The sequence below is a fragment of the Elephas maximus genome, chromosome 13 (assembly GCF_024166365.1).
Source record: "Elephas maximus indicus isolate mEleMax1 chromosome 13, mEleMax1 primary haplotype, whole genome shotgun sequence".
Taxonomy (NCBI): domain Eukaryota; kingdom Metazoa; phylum Chordata; class Mammalia; order Proboscidea; family Elephantidae; genus Elephas; species Elephas maximus.
Genome location: NC_064831.1, coordinates 90,914,560 through 90,936,214, shown reverse-complemented (window position 1 = coordinate 90,936,214; position 21,655 = coordinate 90,914,560). Strand labels below are relative to the sequence as shown.

The 21,655-nt window shown below is 39.1% G+C and overlaps 1 protein-coding gene across 2 annotated transcripts in view; it reads right to left on the bottom strand.

The window, feature by feature from the left end:
* Positions 1-11,528: 11,528 nt before the first annotated feature.
* LRRC28 (leucine rich repeat containing 28) overlaps positions 11,529-21,655 on the bottom strand; it is a 256,470-nt gene continuing 246,343 nt past the window's right edge. The window contains exon 9 of one of the 2 annotated variants that reach the window (XM_049906154.1): positions 11,529-12,936. In XM_049906154.1, coding sequence (XP_049762111.1) covers positions 12,864-12,936 — 73 coding nt within the window. In that variant the 3' untranslated portion in view covers positions 11,529-12,863. The remainder of the gene's footprint in view (positions 12,937-21,655) is intronic. The other variant, XM_049906153.1, reaches the window with a different exon arrangement.

Below are 21,655 nucleotides of genomic sequence, written 5' to 3'. Positions count from 1 at the left end.
TGGGTTTTTTAAACCATTGCGGTGCTGTCCTGACGCTGGAGTCCACCAGTGAGAGCAGAAGCTGAAACGGTTGGAGCTGTTAGTGCTGAGATTCCATCCATTTTACACATTGTCCACAGTGACAGTAGTTCTATTCGTGGCTTCTGGATGGATCATTGGTCTATCCCCAAATAGTCTACTAACAGACATATAAATTGCATCACTGGCTTTGATTTTTTTTAAATTGGGATTTAATTCATATACCATAAAATCCGTCCTTTTAAAGTGTAAAATTCAGTGGTTTTTAGTATATCCACAGAATTGTACAACTATCATCACTAATTCCGGAATATTTTCATCACCCCAAAATGAAATTGCATCCCCGTTAACAGCCACTCCACATTCCCCCCTCCCCAGCCCCAGCAACCACCGATCTACTTTCTGTCTTTATGAATTTGCCTCTCTTGGACATTTCACATGAATGGAGTCATACAACATGTGGCATTTTGTGTCTGGCTTCTTTCACTTAGCATAATGTTTTGAAGGCTCATTCATGTCGTAGCATGAAGCAGTATTCCATTCCTCTTTATGGATGAATAATATCCCATTGTAGGGATATACCACATATTGTTTATCCATCCATCAGTTGATGGACATTTGGGTTGTTTCCATTTTTGCTGTTATGAACAATGCTGCTCTGAAGACTTGTAGCCCTGGTGGCAAAGTGCTTAAGAGCTCAGGCTGCTAACCAAAAGGGCAGCTGTTCAAATTCACCGGTTACTCCTTGGAAACCCTATGGGGCAGTTCTCCTCTGGCCTATAGGGTTGCTATGACTCAGAGTCGACTCCATGGCAATGGTTTTGGAAGACTTGTATGCAAGTTTTAGTGAGGACATAGGTGGCGTAGTGGTTAAGTGCTACGGCTGCTAACCAAAGGGTCAACAGTTCGAATCTGCCAGGCGCTCCTTGGAAACTCTATGGGGCAGTTCTACTCCATCCTATAGGGTCACTATGAGTCGGAATCGACTCGAGGGCACTGGGTGTTTGGTTTTCTGGGTGTATACTTAGGAGTAAAACTGTTGGGTCATATAACTCTAGGTTTAACCTTCTGAGGAACTGCCAAAGTTTTCCAAAGTGGCCGAATGAGAAATATATAGTTCATGCATTACCCTCTGCAATGTATGGGAGTTCCAATTTCTCCATATCTGTGGTATAAGGCCTAAAATTAAGCTCAATAGTGTGTGCTGCCTGACATTTGGCAAAATCGGGAGAGCCTCAAATGGCCTAACGAGTTCCCCTGCCCATCCTGCTCCTGTGGATAAGGTCCCCGAGGCCAAACAATTCTCCTTATCAAAGGCACCAGGCACAGTTCCTGTCTACCCCTGAGTAGTAGGTTTCAGTTCCATGTAAGCCCACGGAATTATCCAAACAAGCCTATTACATCCTCCCACAGGAGCCAGAGGGCACTCCATCCTCTTGATACTACAAAGCCTGTCTCACACAGTCCCAGGTTTTCCACTCTATCAATGATCACAATCCTCATGTAGTACTGCATTGAGTGGGCGTCCTCCTCCCCTGGGCTGTGAGTACATGTGACTAATAGATTACAGTCTATCTTACCTGTCCAGTGTCAGGTGTGTTTGGCCATTCCCCTAATCCTACGGTAGAAATTCCTCCTTCACCAGTGGGGTGAAGATGAGGCCTTTAAAACAACATCTTTGCCAATACTTGATATTCTGTCTTTTTTATTATAGCCATCCTAGTGGGTGTGAAGTGATACCTCATTGTGGTTTCAGTTTGCATTTCCTTAATGACTAATGATGTTGAGCATCTCTTCATGTGCTTACTGGGCACTTGTATATCTTCTCTGGAGATGTGTCTATTCAAATTCTCTGCTCATTTTATAATTGTGTAGTTTTTTTTTTGTTGTTGTTAAGAGTTCTCTCTATATACTGGATAAAACAAAACAATATAAACCAAAAAGCCAAACACTTTGCTTTCAAGTTGATTCCAACTCATAGTGACCCCACAGGACAGAGTAGAACTGCCCCATAGGGTTTCCAAGGAGCAGCTGGCAGATTTGCGCTGCCGACCTTTTGGTTATCAGCTGAGCTCTTAACCAGTCACCACCAGGGCTCCTGGTTGCTTGACCCTTATCAAATACCTGATTTGCAAATAATTTCTCCCATTCTGTGGGTTGTCTTTTCACTTTCTTGGTGGTGTTGTTTGAAGCACAAAGGTTTGTATTTTGAAGAAGTCAAATTTTTGTATTTTTTGGTTGCTTGTGCTTTTGGTATCATATATAAGAAATCATTGCCTACCCTAGGTCATGAAGCTTTACCTCTATGTTTTCTTTTAAGCATTTTATTATTTTAGTGCTTACATTTATGTCTTACATCCATTTTGATTAATTTTTGTGTATAGAATGAGGTAAGGGTTCAACTTTATTCTTTTTCATGTGTACATCCAGTTGTCCCAGTACCATTTGCTGACAATATTATTCTTTCCCCATTGGATTTTGGCATCTTTGTCAAAAATCAGTTGGCCATAGATGTACAGGTTTATTCTTGGACTTTCAATTCTATTCTATTGATCTATATGTCTATCCTTATGCAGGTACCACACTATCCTAATTACTTTAGCTTTGTAGTAAGTTTTGAAATTGGGATGTTTGAGTCCTCCAACTTGTTTTGTGTATTCTGGGTCTCTTGTGTTTCCTTATGAATTTTAGGATCAACCTGTCAACTTCTGCAAAGCAAAGGTAAATGATAGGGACTGTGTTGTATCTGAAGATCAGTTTGGTGAGTCCTTTAACAATATTAAGTTCCAACTCATGAACATGGGATGTCCTTGTATTTACACAGGTCTTCTTTAATGTCTTTCAACAATGTTTTGTAGTTTTTAGTGTACAAGCCTTGCACTTCATTTGTTACATTTATTCCTAAGTATTTTATTTTTGGTGTTATGGTAAATGCAATTTTCTTAATTACATTTTTGGATTGTTCATAGCTACTGTATACAAACCAATTGAGTTTTGTATATTAATCTGTATCCTGCAGCCTTGCTGAATTTATTTATTGGCTATAATTTTTTTTTTTTTTTTTGCATGCTTGTGTTGATTTCTTTAAGTTTTGTATACACAAGGTCATGTCATCTGCAAATGCAGATAGTTTTACTTCTTCCCTTCCAATCTGGATGCCTTTGGTTTCTTTTTCTTAACTATTGCCCTGGCTAGAACCTTCAGCACAATGTTGAATAGAAGTGGTGAGAGGGGAAATCCTTGTCTTGTTTTTGATCTTTGTGAAGGGAGGTGGGGGAGAGGGTTCAGTCTTTCACCACATGTTAGGTGTGGGTTTTTCTTAGGTGCCATTTATCAGATTGAGGAAGTGCCTTTATATCACTAGTTTATTGAGTGATTTTTCATGAAGAAATGTTCAATTTTTTCAAATGCTTTTTCTGCATCTATTGAGATTATCATGAGGGTTTTGTTCTATTGATTTTCTAATATTAAACCATTCTTGCATTCCTGGATTAAATCCCACTTAGTCATGGTGTATAATACTTTCTATACGTTGACAACAATATAACAAATGCGGCACATGCAAATTGCCTGCCTTGTGTAGCTAAGCAACCGTTTGTCAACGCAGCACACACAGCTCAGCATGGGAAGCCCATGCACTTCAAGAGCTGGCCAGCATGCTCTGAGGTCGCAAATACACAATCACGCTGCTGATTTCCCCGTATAACCTTTTGGACCACAGACGTTGCCTGAACAAATGCTATGTGGCTCATGACCGTATGGTGTTTGCAAAATGCCCAAATCACATAACATCTTATTTCACAGAACGTATTGTGGAAATTAAGTGACCCATGATTGTATTTTGTTGAGGATTTTTACAATCGTTTTCATAAGCTATATTGGTCTAAAATTTTTTCTTTTGATGTCTTTTTCTGGCTTTGGTATCCGGGTAATACTGGCCTCATAGAATGAGTTGGGAAGTGTTTCCTCCTTTTCTGTATTTTGGAAGTTTGTGAAGAATTGACATTAATTCTTTAAATGTGTAGTCAAATTCACCAGTGAAGGCATCTGGTTCTGGGTTTTTCTTTGTGGGTAGGTTTTTGATCACTTAATTCTCTTTGTTATAGGTCTATGAAGATTTTCTCTTTCTTCTTGAGTCAATTTTGGTAATTATGTCTGTCATGGATTGAATTATCTCCCCCCAAAAATGTGTGTATCAACTTGGTTAGGCCATGATTCCTAGTATTATATGGTTGTCCTCCATTTTGTGATTGTAATTTTATGTTGAGAGGATTAGGGTGAGATTATAACACCACCCTCACTAAGGTCACGTCCCTGATCCAAGGTAAAGGGACTTTCCCTGGGATGTGGCCTGCACCACCTTTTATCTCTCAAAAGGAAAGAGAAGCAAGCAGAGAGTTGGGGACCTCATACCACCAAGAAACAAGCACCAGCAGCAGAGCGTGTCCTTTAGATGCGGGGTTCCTGCATGAAGAAACTCCTCGTCCAAGGGAACACTGATGAGAAGGCCAACAGAGAGAGAAAGCCTTCCCCTGGAGCCAAGGCCCCGAACTTGGACTTGTAACCTACTAGACTGTGAGAAAATAAATTTCTCTTTGTTAAAGCCATCCACTTGTGGTATTTCTGTTATGGCAGTACTAGATGTTTTTTAGTACTAGATGGCAAAGACAATGCCTTTCTAGGAATTTGTTCATTTTGTCTAAGTCATCTAATTTATTTGCATACAAGTGTTCACAGAACTCCTTTATAATCCCTTTTTAAAAATTTCTGTAAGTTTGGTATTAGTTCCTCTACTTCATTTCTGATTTTAGCAGAGTCTTATCTCTTGCGTTCTTGATCAGTCTAGCTAAAAATTTGTTAATTTTGTTGATCGTTTCAAAGAACCAACTTTTGGTTTCATTGATTTTTTTTTCCTATTGCCTTTCTATTCTCAATTTCATTTATTTTTGTTCTATTCTTTATTATTTCTTTCCCCTTGCTTGCTTTGTTTGTTCTTCTTTTTCCAATGTCTTAAGCTAGAAGGAATGTTAGGTTATCAATTTGAGATATTTCTTCATTTTGACTATAGGCATTTACAGCTACAAATTTCCTTTTAAGCATGGCTTTAGCTGCATCACGTAAGTTTTGGGATGCTATATTTTGTTTTCTTCATCTCAAAGTATTTTCCTTGCTATTTTTTTCTTTGACTCATTGGCTATTTAGGAGTGCATTGTTTACTTTGCACATATTTGTGATTTTACCAATTTTTCTTATCAATTTTTAATTTCATTCCATTGTTGTCAGAGAACATACTTTGTATGATTACAATACTTGAAAATTTTATGAGACTTGTTTTATAACCCAACATGAAATCTGCTCTGGAGAATGTGCACTTCAGAAGAATGAGTATTTTTGCTGTTGTTGGGTGGAATATTCTATAGATGTTTATTAGGTCTAGTTGGTTTATACTGTTTTTCATGTCTTCTATTTCCTTGCAGATCTTCTGTCTAGCTTTTTTATTACTTGAAAGTGGGGTACTGACTTCTCCAACTATTATTGTTGGATTTTCTATTCTATTTCTCCCTTCAGTTCTGTCAGGTTTTGTCTCATGTATTTTGGTGCTATGTTGTTAGGTACATATATGATTATAATTGTTATATTTTCTTGATGGTTTCTCTTTTATCATTATATCTTTGTCTCTAGTAACAATTTTTGTCTTAAATGGTATCTTGTCTGATAGCAATATAGCTACTTCAGTTATCTTTTGATTATTATTTGCACGGTATATCTTTTTTCATCCTATTACTTTCAACCTATTTGTGTTGAATCTAAAGTATGTCTCTTATAGATAAAAAAAAAAAAGATAGCATATAGTTAAATCATGTTTTTTCATCCATCTCTGCCTTTTTATTGGAGTGTTTAATCCATTTGTATTTAATGCAATTAAGGTAGGATTTATGTCTACCATTTTGATATTTGTTTTCTGTATGTCTTTTGTTCCTCCATTCAAACCTCTCTCTCTCTCTCACACACACACGCATACTTATTTTCTTAGTGGTTGCCCTGGGGATTACAATTAGCATCTTAATTTATAACAACCTAGTTATAATGGTGTAGTTATAAATTAATCTAGTTGATTAATATCAACCTAATTTGCTTCTATATAGGTTAATTCCCTACCCCTCCTTTGTGCTATTATACAAATTACATCTTTTTACATTGTGTATCCAACACTCAGATCTACAATTATTGCCTTATGCAGTTTGCTTCTAAATTATATAGGAGGAAAAAAGAATTGTGAACAAAAAAACATATTTTGTATATTGTATGAAATATATTTATCTATGTAGTTGCCTTTACTGGTGCTCTTTATGTCTTCGTATGAATTGTGGTTCTTGTCTACTATTCTTATACTTCAGCCTGAAGGACTTCTATTAGTATTTCTTATAGGTGTTTGCTAGTGATGAATTCTCTCATTTTTTGTTTATCTGGGTATGATTTCTCCATATTTGATGGGTAGTTTTGCTGGATACAGAATTTGTTGACAGTCTTCTTCTTTCAGCCCTTTGAATAAGTCATCCCACTGCCTTCTGGAATTCAGAGTTTCTGATGAGGATCCCTTGTACCTGATGAGTCGTTTCTTGTGTTCAAGATTCTGTTTTCTTTTGAGAGTTAGATTATGATGTGTCTTTGTGTGGACCTCTTTTTGGTTATCCTTCTTGGAGTTTGTCAAACTCCTTGGATGTGTATTTTTTTCCATCAAATTTGGGAAGTTTTCAGTTACTATTTATATTCTGCCCCTTTCTCTCTTCTCTCCTTCTGGAACTCCCATTATGTGTACATTGGTATGCTTGATACTCTGTTCTTTTTTTTTCTTTCTGTTTCTCAGATTGGATAATCTCAATCGACCTGTCTTTAAATTTGCTGATTTTTCTCTTCTGTCTGCTGAAATTCGCTGCTGAGCCCTCTGGTGGAGGTTTCATTTCAGATATTGTACTTTTCAACTCCAGAATTTCTATATAAAAAAGAAAAAGAATTTCTCTTTATTGATATTCTCTATTTGGTGAGACATCATTCTCATACTTCCCTTCAGTTCTTCAGACATAGTTTCCTTTCATTCTTTGAACATAATTAGATGATTGAAAGTTTTTGTCTAGAAAGTTCAATGTCTGGGCTTCCTCAGAAAGCTTTTATCGATTGCTTGTTTTCCTCTGTATAGGCCATACTTTCTGGTTTCTTTGAATCTTATAATTTTTTTGTTGAAAACTGATCACTTTAAATAATAATGTGGTAACTGGAAATCAGATTTTCCACGTCTGAGGAAACCCTGGTGGTGTAGTTAAGAGTTACAGCTGCTAACCAAAAGGTCGGCAGTTCAAATCCACCAGGTGCTCCTTGGAAAATCTATGGGGCAGTTCTCCTCTGTCCTGGAGGGTCACTATGAGTCAGAATCGACTTGACGGCAATGGGTTTGGGTTTTAAGGTTGCTGTTGTTTAGTGACTCTATTGTGCTAATTCTGTAAAGTTTGTATTCATTATCTTTTGTGGCTACTAAATTATCTGTTGGATTACCTTAGTGGTTAGCTAGTGATCGGTAGAGATTTCTTTAAATATCTGGAACCAATTAAGTCTCCCAGTTTTTGCTGATAGGCTCTTTGTATGTTGGAGGCACATCAACAATCGACCGGGCTGTTGACAACTCTGCCTTAGGCTTCATTTTCTGCTTCTGCAAAGCCTCAAGATGAGCCCTTGGCATGGACAAAGTCCAACACATGGACATGTCTTTCTAGAGTCCCAGAAACATGTTGGACCTCTTTAAAGCTCCTATGGACATCTTACTCCACAACTTTTCCTTTCACGTTTTTTGGTTAGCCTACTGTTTGCTCCAACTGCTATCCACCATCTCAGCCAGCTGCAAAGTTAATCAATTGTCTCTAACTTTTTGGACAAGTGTTCCTAGGGAAGAAAGCTTTTCATATCCAGCCAGCTCTGAGTCAGGTCAAATAAAGACTTCTGGGAATGAGGCTTTGTAGTTGCTCAACCCTGCTCTGTGTCCTGTGGTTGCCAGGCTGCTGGTTTTCAAGGTTACGGGTGGGCGGTGATAATAGGGAAAGTTAAAACAACACAAACCTGGCTATTCTTATGGAAATTGTCACTTTTCTTGAATGAATGTGCCTCAGATTGCTGTAATACTTTCTTTTGAGTTCTGAAAAAGTTGATTCTGCCATTTTTGCCAGTTTTCTTATGCTTTTATGAAGGTGAAAATTTTTGAAGATCTTTACTCCACCATTTTTGCTAATGTTACCATGGGCTTTAAGTATTTAATATCCCTCCACCCCCCTTTTTTTTCTTGTCACAATGATTTTGGTTAAGACAATGAAGCCACCATCAACACCCCTAAGCATTCACGTGGCTCAAGCCCACAATCATTTTATATTCAGCAGCCTCTTATCGACTTGATGGCACTGGGTGGGTTTTTTTTTTCTGAGATATAACCAAACTGGATACTGTAAGAGTTTTAGAAAAATACCCTCCACACCCCAAATCAATTTTATATATTTTTTAAAGGCAGTCTTAGAAAATCATTTTTTAAAAACCTTCTTGTATTATTACAGGTTCTCAAAATTGCTATGAAAACCAAAGTCTGATATTCTTTAACACAGCTAGTAATGAGAATCCATGCCCGGCTGTGAGTGGGAAAAAATACAGCCATCCCTTGCATGTCTCCTGATTGCATATAAAAATAATCCTCAAATGCCCTGCCCTCTGCCTCGCTACCATACTAAGTCAGCAACACCTGTCTCCAAGGTTTAAGGGGCCATATAGTCACGCTTCAAAGAGAGCATCCTAGGCTGTGAAGCAATCTCTTTTACTGATCCGGGATAACAGTCACTTAGCTACCATCAATGCCTCTCCTAGAGATGCTTGTATCACCTTCAGATCTATTAGCTGCTAACACAGGGAGGTGCTTCCTGGGTAGGAACAGTGAAACTTGAATGATTTCTAGACAGACATGGGGCTATTTTCAAGAATACAGGCTTTATAAAAATCGTCACTGTTTGAAGAGAAAGTAAGGTATTCACTAAGTCCCTGGAAGAAAGTAGGAGAGCCTCATTAGCAGCAAGCAGGAGTGAATGGAAACCACAAAAATAATAAAAGCATAATAAAATGGCCAGGGTTATGTAAGGATACATTTTCAAACGAGATTTTTAAAGAGAGTGTGTTTAGAAGTCTGTGAAATGAATTTACATCTTGATATTTAATTACATCAGGTTGCATTAGTGTTGACCCAGTTAGGAATCCATGTTCATAAATCACCTGAATAAAAATGTTTTGATTTCTGCTGAAGCAATGCATGGTTTTTAAGCTTTTTATGGTAAAGATAAGAATGTCTGATTTTTCAATTCAGGAAACATAAACCTAATTTTACTATTAATAATTTTAGAAACTGTCTTTGAAAGCCCCCAGATTACAAAAATAGTATAAATTTTAGGGAGAAGTATATGCAGGAGTTCATCAGCCAACTCATGTTGAAGCATTTTTCCTTAGACTGTAAACATTTTAAATCGTAATGCTCAATGTGAAACAAAAGTGAGATGTTCATCAAACTAATCAGACAAGCCAGAGTGTGAAAGGTTTTAGTGAGTGCCAAGTATGTTGGCCAAAAGTTGTTTGAAGTATTCCTCATTTCTCCTGAAGAGGAGGAGGACCAGATGGCAGACACAGGAGTTCATTACTCTTCTCTGTCAACCAGACTGGATCCTCTCCAGTCAGGGCTCTGCTGTGTCTTGATCATTTTTTAAAATTTAAAAAGTGTGCTCATAAAATAATTTTATTAACTGAAAATGTGGCATTCAATCTACACAACATTACATAATCAAAGAGTTTGGTATGACAGTAATCAGGCATCTTGAAGGACAATGATAGATAGGGCAAGCCACTTAACACAGGCCTCTCTTGCACTACTTTATTTGAAGGCCAAGAGTCCCCCGGGTGGTGCAAATAGTTAATGGGCTCAATTGCTAAATGAAAGGTTGGAGGTTCAAGTCCATCCAGAGGCACCCTGGGAGAAAACCTGGTGGTCTACTTCTGAAAACTCAGCCGCTGAAAACCCTGTGGAGCACAGTTCTACTCTGACACACACCGAGTTGCCGTGAGGGGCAACAGACTCAAATGGCAACCGGTTCTTTATGTTTTTTTATTTCGTAAGAAGGCCAGTGCCCAACAGACCACCCTGGAATTTAAAATTTACCCTTAACCACACTTCAGATCACCGACGTTAATTTACGTGAATACGTATTTTCTAAGTAGCTCCCTCCCTCTTCCTCCCCCCACCTTTTTTTGCATTATTAGCATCACATGAAATATCTTTCTACCCAGCGTAACTGTCCTTAAGAAAACAACATGCAGAATACCTCTGGCATTAGCTTTTCTGTACAGCTATGTACACAATGGAAACCCTGGTGGCGTAGTGGTTAAGTGCTACAGCTGCTAACCAAGAGGTCAGCAGTTCAAACCCACCAGGCGCTCCTTGGAAGCACTATGGGGCAGTTCTACTCTGTTCTATAGGGTCGCTATGAGTTGGACTCGATTCGATGGCAGTGGGGGGTTTTCAGGGGATGTACACAATTAAAATGTCATGTAGGTGAATTTTCTTGTGTCTACTACAACACTTCTTATAATATCAGAATGTTAGGAATACCATTAGTGAATCCGGCACAAAATTTCTATAATCAACAGCACCAGGGAAACCAAATCATAAATTCCATTTCTCATCAATGAAGCTCAGGTGCTGCACCTGGGGTTAAGGCCAAGCCTGTCCAAAGGTTGTAATGCCCAGCCCGCTGGTGATGCTGAAGGCACAATAGTTTACAGGTACAGAAGAAGATGCTTGGGTTGCAAGGGTCTTTGTAAAATTTCAGAGAAGTCAAAACAAATCCTGAATATCAGATTAGCACATTCCATAGCTCCATTCTAAAACACACAGCTGCAGAGGATCAAAGAGACATTGTAATATATTTCCTGTCACTTAAATAAGAGGTACCGGCCACTTAGGCTGAATCACGTTTATGAAGTTATGTCACATTTTCCCCTGCCAACTTATGTACATGTAGAGGGTGCTGCTAAAACTTCGATTATTCCAAAGAATGAAAGAACTGTTGTATTTTGACAAAGATCTTCATTTCCTATTGCACTATGTACCCCTGAAATGTTAAGGCTGACCAGGCCAACATGAAAGGGGCAAGCAGAAGTAGGAAGAGTACAAATGCCATCAGAGCCTGCCATCACGTTCTGCCTTCACCATTCCACGTGGAAAGGCTGCTTTCCGGGCAGCAGGTGGTGAGACTGTGAGCGGATCACACATTTGTCAGTAACCATGTAGGATTTTTAGCACTGTTTGAGCCTAGCATTACAGATTCAGGGCAACTAATAAAATTCTACAAATCAAGTTTTTGACAAGTCTGAAAATTTTCAAATACAGTTATTCTACCAAGCAAGCCATCTTGGTTCCTCTTCGAGTTCTGCCTTACAGAAAACTCAATATCATCAACAAAACAAAACCCTTCACAGCAACCAGATGAACTTCTGGTAACAAAGTGCCGTAAAATGCCACCCTTTCCAAGGAAGAGCACATCCGTGACTCCTGCGTTAAGTGCCTCTTTTTCTGTCAGGGTGTAATCACGTGTACTTTCAGTTTATGGTCTTTCTGCAGAAGTCCAAGGCTGAATTTGGAACTGCCTTTCCTGAGTTATCTCAGTGTCCTGGATAACAGCGTGTTAAGTACTTCAGAAATGCAGGGTCAAAACGAAGATAATCAAATGCACCACAGATTAAAGTGGATGTGCCCAGGCTGTACTGACAATCATCCCAATTAAAAATGAGGAGCAGAAATAGCTGAAGCCTATTTTTCACATGTAATAAAAACATTTCAAAGTCAATATAAATTTAATCATAAACCCGCATAACAGAACGCTGGAGGTCATATTTTGATGCACTTTTTCTCCCCTTTTCTCATTAGCTGAAATGTTTAAAGCTAGAAAGAAAGGGATCAGATCTTTCAAAGCCTCAAATATTCCCTCAAACTCTTCCCATATAAAAAAGCTTATCAGGAAATAAAAATGTCAAAAATTAGTTTTCTGTAAATAGTCTTTTAAAATAAAAGCATATTTCATTTACAATCTATATATTTGCTTTAAAAAAACCCCAAAGTCTCTTCATGCCCTGCGCAACTCGTAAACAAGGCTGTAACTTTCCAGAGGGCGTGGGCTCTGCGATGCCTGTGTAGCCTCCACGGGAGCCTGACTCTGCCGCCAACTCAGGCACCCCACCCTGATTTTCAGTACTCCTGAGGACGGGGGTTGCTGAAACTCTTTAAAAACTGACCACAAGTTGCCACTGGGGGAACCATGGATAACTTCTGGGGGAAATAATTCTCTGGAGAAAGAAAAAGATTAGAATTATCACTGAAGGTGTATGTGTTCAAAGGTTAATCTGGGTGTATTATCAAATTATAGTTCTTCGGGGAATGGAAACCTGCTTTAAACTAGATTTGAGGAGGCACACCAAACCAAATAGTTCAAGTATGAGACACACATAAAAAGAAAAACACAGAAAACAAAGGTTCCTTCATTTTGGGGGGAATATATTCCAACTTGGGGTGGGGGGAGGAAGACGCAGGTTTTTTAGCTGTGAAGCTCAATCAGGACATTCCACAGAGCTCTGCAGTCTCCTGCATTTGACGGGTCAGGATGAAAAGGCCTGTTTGCTGGCTGGCCTCCCTCGCCCTCCCACCCCACAAACAGCGTGCGGGAGCAGGTGACTGCAGTGTCGAGCTGGCGATGCTCCCGAGGGCTCTTGAGTGTTTATCAACTCAGTAGGTCAAAAGTCTGCAGACACCGGGTGGAGCAGCAGTAAGCCACAAAACTCACAGCTGTCCTCCTGGAAGGGGAAAAAGGGAGAGAAAACACTGTTAGCTCAAGATTAAGCCTCTGGATTCTTTCCACTAGAGACATCATTTTTTTTTTTCTTTTCTTAAAATAAAGGATGAAGCATGGTCAAAAAACTCACAATAGAAATGTAAATTTCCTTTAAAAAATGAGCTCTAAAATCAGGTGAGGGTTCTGTGTGTATGCAGCGTTCATTCATTAGCAGCTGTCAGGTGACACAGCAGCCCTAAGTAAGCAGCTAGGGAAAAATTAGGCTTTTTCCATGTTAAATTCTGAATTCTGCTTACTAAAACCAGCAACGCAATCACAGAATCTGAATTACATTACAAAAATCCCACTAACAGAAAATGTATATTATACGCAGAGGTTGATAATTTTAAAGGGTCTGTCCTACAAATGCATGCACATGGATTGCTCCTAGAGGTAATTTCAGCATCTGAATAACAGAGCTGGAGGGTCCTCGTCCGATGTTCTCTCACATAGTAAGGAATCCCTTCTAGAACTCCTGTTTGGTTGCCTTTTGGTGGTAAGTCGTGAGGCCTTTGAGGACATCCGGTCTACTCTGGATAGCTGCACTCGTTGGATAGCTTGTTTCCCCACTGAAAGTCCTATCCTCCGGCGAGAAGACAGTATGTCTACTGTTGGTCTCATAAGACCCCTGTGCTGGTTGTTTTCTATCTCCCCACCCTTTAATTCATTCTCTGCCTTGTTCTATGGCCCAGGGGGTAACTTCCACAGACTTGACCACCAAAGCTGCCTTGGTCTCTGGCTGCGTTAGGCCAGGGGAGGCCCCAGCAGAAGGTTGAAGAGAGAAAGGTTGAACTTTTCTACCCTACTCCCTGTCTACCTCTATGCCTCCGGGTCCTATAGGGCAGGCCCCTTTTAAGCCTCAGTTCTCACCAGGCTCCAGATTTCCCTTCGCCCTTTAAGCCTCAGGACTAAGGATGGTAAGGATTTCTTACTGTTGTGAATCCCAAGGTGCTTCAACATCCCTTGTGGGTGCTCTGAACCCTGCGTAACTTTCTGCAAACAGTGTGTCTTCATGAATTTTTCTTCAAAATCCCAGCAGAATGTGTATTTTGTTTTCTGGCCAGTAACGTGGCTGATTAAATATGTGCTTCAAGGCTGATAATATAGCCAGAATATGGGATTCTGTGACTGGGTTGCTCCGTACTTGATGGGTGCACGAGTGACCCCCTTGCTAGAAGGAAATGGGATGATGCTAACTGGTAGCATGCTGTGGAGTCACGATCACCCACAGTACCACCTGACGCGAATGCCAGTGAAGGGTGAGCACTGGGGGATCACGTGGCTGTGGAACTTGATTCCTGCAGCATCACGGTGAAATCAAAGACTGTGAGGGGAGAACTACCTCTGACTGTGCTGAAAAAGTTCCCAAAAAAGGTAAGTTTAGGACCTTGAACTCTCCAAAGTCATAGGTAGAAAAACCAGAGAATATCTATGGTGGCCTTACAGAAATTCTTATTTTATGACATTGTAGGAGAGTTGTGGTGGGGCCTGAAGGCACAGGCTGCAGAACTGCAATGTTAGTTAAAGGTACATTTACACCAAGTTCCTAACGTCAGGGTAAACATGCTGGTTGGGAAGGAGTGCAAATTGGAGGCTCTAGATGGGAACCCTTGGGCAGACCCAAAGCTGACAACCTTGAAACTCTAATACCTCTAAACATTTCCCGACATCAGAAACAGTCCTTCCCTTCTTCTAAGAAAACTATTATTCCCTTGCATAAAAATATTTCAATGATGTAGGAACACCTATTCTCTTCAGGACCCACTACCACCAACACTCAATTCCTCTAGGACCACAAAAAGAGTAAAATCCCAGCATGCACAGTGACAGAATCGTAAGGCTCACTCCTGGGGAAGACAATGTATATACTAGAGGAGTTGCAGGATCTTGCTAGATTTTATGAACAGGAACCTGGAGTGTACACATGAAAATGGATTCTAAGTATATGAGCCATTGAGGATAAATACAAGGTTGGGCAAGGCCAACAAGGATGCTTCCTGATTTAATGTTGGCTTGATCACCTGGGAGTGGGTAATAGAAGCCTCAACAGAGGCCTACAGTGCATTTGATAGAGCTGCTAGAACTCCCTCTGCATAATCTAGAGGCTGGAGATCCAGTGTTTAGAGAAAAGAGAGCACTGGAATGGATCTAATGTGGTAAAAACTGCTCAGCCATCCTTTAAGATACCCCCCAGGAGGGCCAGAAGAACATTCCCTTCATTAAGACATTAAGAAATATTTTGGTGAGGGGAAAACAAGCCAGAAGTAGCAAACACCAACTGTGGAAGCCTTAATAAGACACATATCTACCAGAGGTGGGAGATAAACCCCGCAAAGTTAAGGTGCCTACTACATTGGTGAAGTTGCCGAAGGGAAAGAAGAGTTGCACCCAGAATTTCCCACATGAAGAAATAATGCACATTTGGTGTGTCACTTTGGATTTTGGCGGCAAAATATATTTGGGTGGAAATTTCCAGTTCTGCCAGTATGGAATAGTCCAATTGTCCCAGTCCCTGCTTTATAAATAAAACACCTTGGACATAAACACCACAAACAAACATTAGAAGATCTGAAAAGGAGAAGGAAGGTGGACAGCCTAGGTACTTTGGGACTTGAGGAATAACACTGTGGTGAGTATCCTAGGTTTCCTTATTGCCTCACAAATGTCCCAGACAAGGTGCTATAGAAGCCATCAACCCAGAACTACCAGCAGGCAGAGACAAGAAAAAAAAAAAACTTCCAAGAAAAGCCTGTTCCCCCTAGCCAAAGGACTAAGAAAAGGAGGACCTAACAACAGAAAATCCTTTTGGCAATAACCACCCTACTCCAGCCAAACACCAACGGGAAAATTTCATCCTCTGACTCTGTGGTTTCAGTGGGGACACCTGGCCCTGCAGAAGCAGATGATGTCCTCTGATTCCCTTGGTGTTGGTGGGGCTGAGCTAATCTTCCATTCCCCACCTGGCAGAAGCAGGGGGCACTCTAATTCCCCTGCTGGGTGGTACCGGTGGGTCAGGCAGAAGTTGACGTTTTCTCTCTCACCCAGTGGAAGCATGTGGTGTTTTCCAACAAAGGTGGTCTCAGTGAGCCTTAATGGTGAGCTGAGGCTCCAACTCCATGCAGTAAAGCAATGAGACTTAATGAGGCAGTCTGAGGTCGGGCTAGTGAGTAAGGACTCCAATTCCCCTCTTCCCCCTCCATCCCATGTCATCAGGGTCCAGCAAGGGAGCTGAGCCTTGACTTCCACCCAGTATCAAACAGGCAGAACAAGGTGGTGTGAGGAAGGTTAGTTGGCACTTTTCTTTCTCCCCCTTCTCTCTCCTAGTGTCAGAGGAGCCCAGGTGGAAGATGAGCTACTGACCCACCCTGCAATAATGAGGCGGTGTGAGTCAGTGCTCCATGTTTGCTGGGAAGGTGCCAGTGGAGTCAGGTAGAAAGCTGAACTTGTATCCTACCTATCTGCAACACAGCAGTGTGGGTTAGTGCTCTACTCTTGCTGAGGTGGTGTCAGCAGACCTAGCAAGAAGCTGAATATACATTGCTCCCCACCCTGCCACTCCTAGCATTAAACCTCAACAAGGGAATGACTGATGATTAAACAGGATCTAGAGTCTCATAATGTATGTCCAGGATACAACTGAAAATCACCTTTCGTATCAAGAACCAGGAAAACCATAATCTGAATGAGAAAAAACAATCAACATACTCCAAGGAGATGAATCAGACATTGGAATTATCTGATACGGATTTTAAATCAGGCATTATAAAAGAAAAAAAAAGCTCCAACAAGCAATTATGAAACGAATGAAAAAAATAGAAAAGTCTCAGCAAAGAAACAGAAGTTTTAAAAAAAAGAACAAATGAAAATTACAGAAGGGAAGAATAGAATAAAAAATTCACTGAAGAATAGAATCAGTGAACTTGAGGACAGATCAGTGGACCTTATCAAATCTGAACAGCAGAGAGAAAACCTGAACAGAAATGAGCACAATCTCAGGGACCTGTGGGACAATAATAAAAGAAGTAACATTTGTGTTATCAGGATCCCAGAAGGAGAGAAGAGAATGGAACTGAAAAAATACTCAAAGAAATAATGATTGAAATAATAGTAACAAAAATTGTAAAAAGATATAAACCTACAGATTCAAGAAAATGAGTGAAACCCAAATAGGATAAACTCAAAGAAATGCACACCAAGACACATCATAGCGAAATGTGTAAAAACTGGAAGAGAAAGGAAAAGTATTGAAAGCAGTGAGAAAAAAATAATTACAGTAGTCCCCCCCTTATCCGTGGTTTCAATTTCCGCAGTTTCATTTACCCGTGGTCAGCTGGGGTCTGAAGATGTTAAATGAGTAAACATGACAAAATCTTGCTCTGCCCTGCTCTGTCTGGCCCATGGACCACATTCACGTAACTTTTACTACATTATGTTGTCATAACTATTCTATTTTATTATTAGTCATTGTTGTTAATCTCTGACTGTGCCTAATTTATAAATTAAACTTTATCATAGGTATATATGTATAGGACAAAATATAGTATATACAGGGTTTGGTGCTATCTGCAGTTTCAGGCATCCACTGGGGGTCTTGGAATATATCTCCTGCAGATAAGGGTGACTACTGTACAGAGGCACACTAATATGAATGACAGCAGATTTCTCATCTGAAACAATGAAGGACAGAAAGTAGTGGCACAATAATTTTCAAATACTAAAAGAAAAGGATATCAACTCTAAATTCTATATCTAGCCAAAATATTCTTCAGGAATGAAAGGGAAAGATATTCTCAAAGAAAAACTATGTATGTATGTAAATTATGTATGCATACCATTAACAACTAGAACTACTAAGAAAACTATACAAAATGATGTATTTAAAAACATTCTAAATAAATCAAGATAGAATCTTAAAAAGTGTTCAAATAATATACAAGAAAGTGAGGAGAAAGAAAGGAATGAAAAATAGTGGAAATAAACAGAAAACAATAAAATGGCTGACTTGAACCCTAACATATCAATGATTACCTTAAATGTAAATGGTCTAAATACACCAATTAAAATACAGATATTGTCAGAGTGGATTAAAAAGATTCAAATATATGCTGTTTATAAGAAACCCATCTTAAATATAAAGACGCAGATAGGTTAAAAGTCAAGGGATGGAGAAAGATATACCATGTTAACACAAATCGAAAGCTGGAGTAGCTATAATAATTTCAAACAAAGCAAACTTCAGAACAAGGAAAATTATCAAGGGTAAAGAGAAGCCTCACATAAGGATAAAGGGGTCAATTCTCCAAAAACATGTAACAATTCTAAACATGTATACACCTAATAAAAAAGTGTGAAAACATGTGAAGTAAAAACGGATAAAAGGAGAAAGAAAAATTACTATTATATTTGGAGACTTCAATACTTCTCTTTCAGTAACTGACAGATCCAGCAGGCAGAGAATCAGTAAGAATATAGTTGACCAGAACAGCACCATTCATCAACTAGATCTGACTGACATTTACAGATTATTCCATCAACAGCAGCAAAATACACATTTTTCTCAAGCTCATATTGGGACATTCACCAAGACAGACCACATCCTAGGAATAAAAATCACACCTTAGTAAGTCTGAAACAACTTAAAGTATACAAAATACACTCTTCACAATGGAATTAAACTAGAAATCAATACTAGAAAGATAGCTAGAAAAATCCCCAAATATTTGGAAATTAAACAACATAATTCTAAATAGTATATGGGTCTGAGAGGAAGTCTCAAGAGAACTGAAAAATACTTTGAACTAAATGAAAATAAAAATACAACTTACCAAAAATTTTTAGGGTGCCGTGAAAGCAGGGGTTAGAGAAATTTACAGCATTAAATGAACATATTAGAAAAGAAACAAAGATCTAAAATCAATAACCTAAGCTTCCACCTACCAAATGCGGAAATTATACAACAATATCGTTAATATCACATGCAAGCAAAATGCTGCCAATCATTCAAAAACAGCTGCAGCAGTGTATCGACAGTAACTGCAAGAAATTCAGGCTGGTTTCAGAAGAGGACGTGGAACCAGGGGTATCACTGCTGATGTCAGATGGATCCTGGCTGAAAGCAAAGAACACTAGAAGGATGTTTTCCTGTGTTTTATTGACTATGCAAAGGCATTCAACTGTGTGGATCATAATGAACTATGGATAACATTGCAAAGAAAGGGAATTCCAGAACACTTAATTGGGCTCATGAGGAACCTTTATATAGGTTCAAGAGGCGGTTGTTTGGACAGAACAAGGGGATACTGATTGGTTTAAAGTCAGGAAAGGTGTGAGTCAGGGTTGTATTCTTTCACTATACCTACTCAATCTGTATGCTCAGCAAATAACACGAGAAGTGGGACTATATGAGGAAGAACGGGGCACTGGAAGAAGATTCATTAACAACCTGCGTTATGCAGATGACACAATCTTGTTTGCTTCAAGAGACGAGGACTTGAAGCAGTTACTAGTGAAGGTCAAAGAACACAGCCTTCAGTATGGATTGCACCTCAACATAAAGAAAACAAAAATCCTCACAACTGGACCAATGAGCAATGTCATGATAAACGGAGAACAGACTGAGGTTGTCACGGCTTTCATTTTCACTTGGATCCACAATCAGTAACAGACAAGAAATCAAACAATGCATTGCACTGGGCAAATGTGCTGCAAAAGATCTCTTTTAAAGTGTTGAAGAGCAAAGATGTCACCCTGAAGACTGAGGTGTGCCTGATCCAAGCCATGGTATTTTCAATCGCATCACATGCATGTGAAAGCTGGACAATGAATAAGGAAGACCAAAGAAGAATTGACGCCTTTGAATTGTGGTGTTGGCGAAGAATATTGAATATACCGTGGACTGCCAAAAAAACAAACAAATCTGTCTTGTGTTTTTTTACCAAAAGAACAAACAAATCTGTCTTAGAAAAAGTACAGCCAAAATGCTTCTTAGAGGCAAGGATGGCAAAACTGCGTCTTACATACTTTGGACATGTTGTCAGGAGGGATCAGTCCCTGGAGAAGGACATCATGCTTGGCAGAGTGCAGGGTCAGCGGAAAAGGGGAAGACCCTCAAAGAGGTGGACTGACACAGAAGCTGAAACAATGAGCTCAAGCATAACGATTTTAAGGATGGCTCAGGGCTGGGCAGTGTTTCGTTCTGTTGTGCATAGGGGTCGCTGTGAGTCAGAATCGACTTGACAGCACCTTACAACAATGACAACAACAAGCTTCCACTTTAGGAAACCGGAAAATGAAGAGCAATTTAAGTCTGAAGTGAGTAGAAATCATACAGAGTATGTTCTCTGACCATGATGGAATCAAACTTAAAATGAGTAACAGAATAACAACAGGAAAATCTCCAAACATGTGGAAATCAAACAACTTTTTTTTTTTTTTTTTTTGACTTACAAGGACAGTTTTGGTTAAAGAGGAAGTCTCGGAGGAAAAAAAAAATACAGAATTGAGTGAAAATAAAAACTCAACTTATCAAAATTTGGAACATAGTAAAATCAATGACGAAGGAGGGATTATAACACGAAAAGCTTACATTAGGAAACAGGAAATATCTCAAATCAGTAATCTAAATTCCCACCTCAAGAAACTAAAAAAGAAGAGCAAAATAAGCCCAAAGAAAGCAGAAGGGAGGAAACGATACCAGCAAGAGCAGAAACTAATGTAACTACAAACATCAGTATGATCAATAAAATCGATAAACTTCTAGGAAGACTGATGAAGATAAAAAGAGAGAAGACATAATCATAACAGGTGATATCAGTACAGATTCTGCAGTCATTAAAAGGATAATAAGGGAATAGTATGATCAACTTTACGCTCAAATTTTACAACTTAGAACAGACCAATTCCTTGGAAACCACAAACCATCAAAACTCAACTCAAAGAAAACAGACAATCTGAACAATCCTATAACCATTAAAGAAATTGAATTTGTAATTAAAAAGTTCCCCCCAAAGAAATCTCCAGGCCCAGTTAGTTTCATTGGAGAATTCTACCAAACATTTAAAGAAGAATTAAAAACAATTTTACACCATCTCTTTCAGGAAAAATAGAAGAAGAAACAATTCCCAACTCATTTTATGAGGCTAGTATTACCCTTACACGAAAACCTGACAAACACACTACAAAGAAAACTACATACAAACATTTCTCATGAACTTGACACAAAAGTCCTCAACAAAGTATTAATAAATTGAATCCAGAAATGCATAAAAAGAATTACACATCATGACAAAAAAAAAAAAAAAAGAAAACCATTGCTGTAGAGTCGATTCCAACTCAAAGCAACCCTACAGGACAGAGAAGAACTGCTCCATACAGTTTTCAAGGAGCAGTTGGTGGATTCAAACTGCCAACCTTTTGGTTAGCAGCTATAGCACTTAACCATTATACCACGAGGGTTTCCACATCATGACCAAGTGGGATTTATTCCAGGTATGCAAAGCTGGCTCAATATTTGAAAATCAATGTAGTCCACTATATCAATAGGCTAAAGAAGAAAAATCATAGGATTCTATCAGTTGATATAGATAAGGCATTTGGCAAAATACATCACCCATTCATCATTAAAAAAAAAAAACCTCTCATCAAACTAGGAATAGAGGGAGTCTTCCTCAACTTCATAAAGA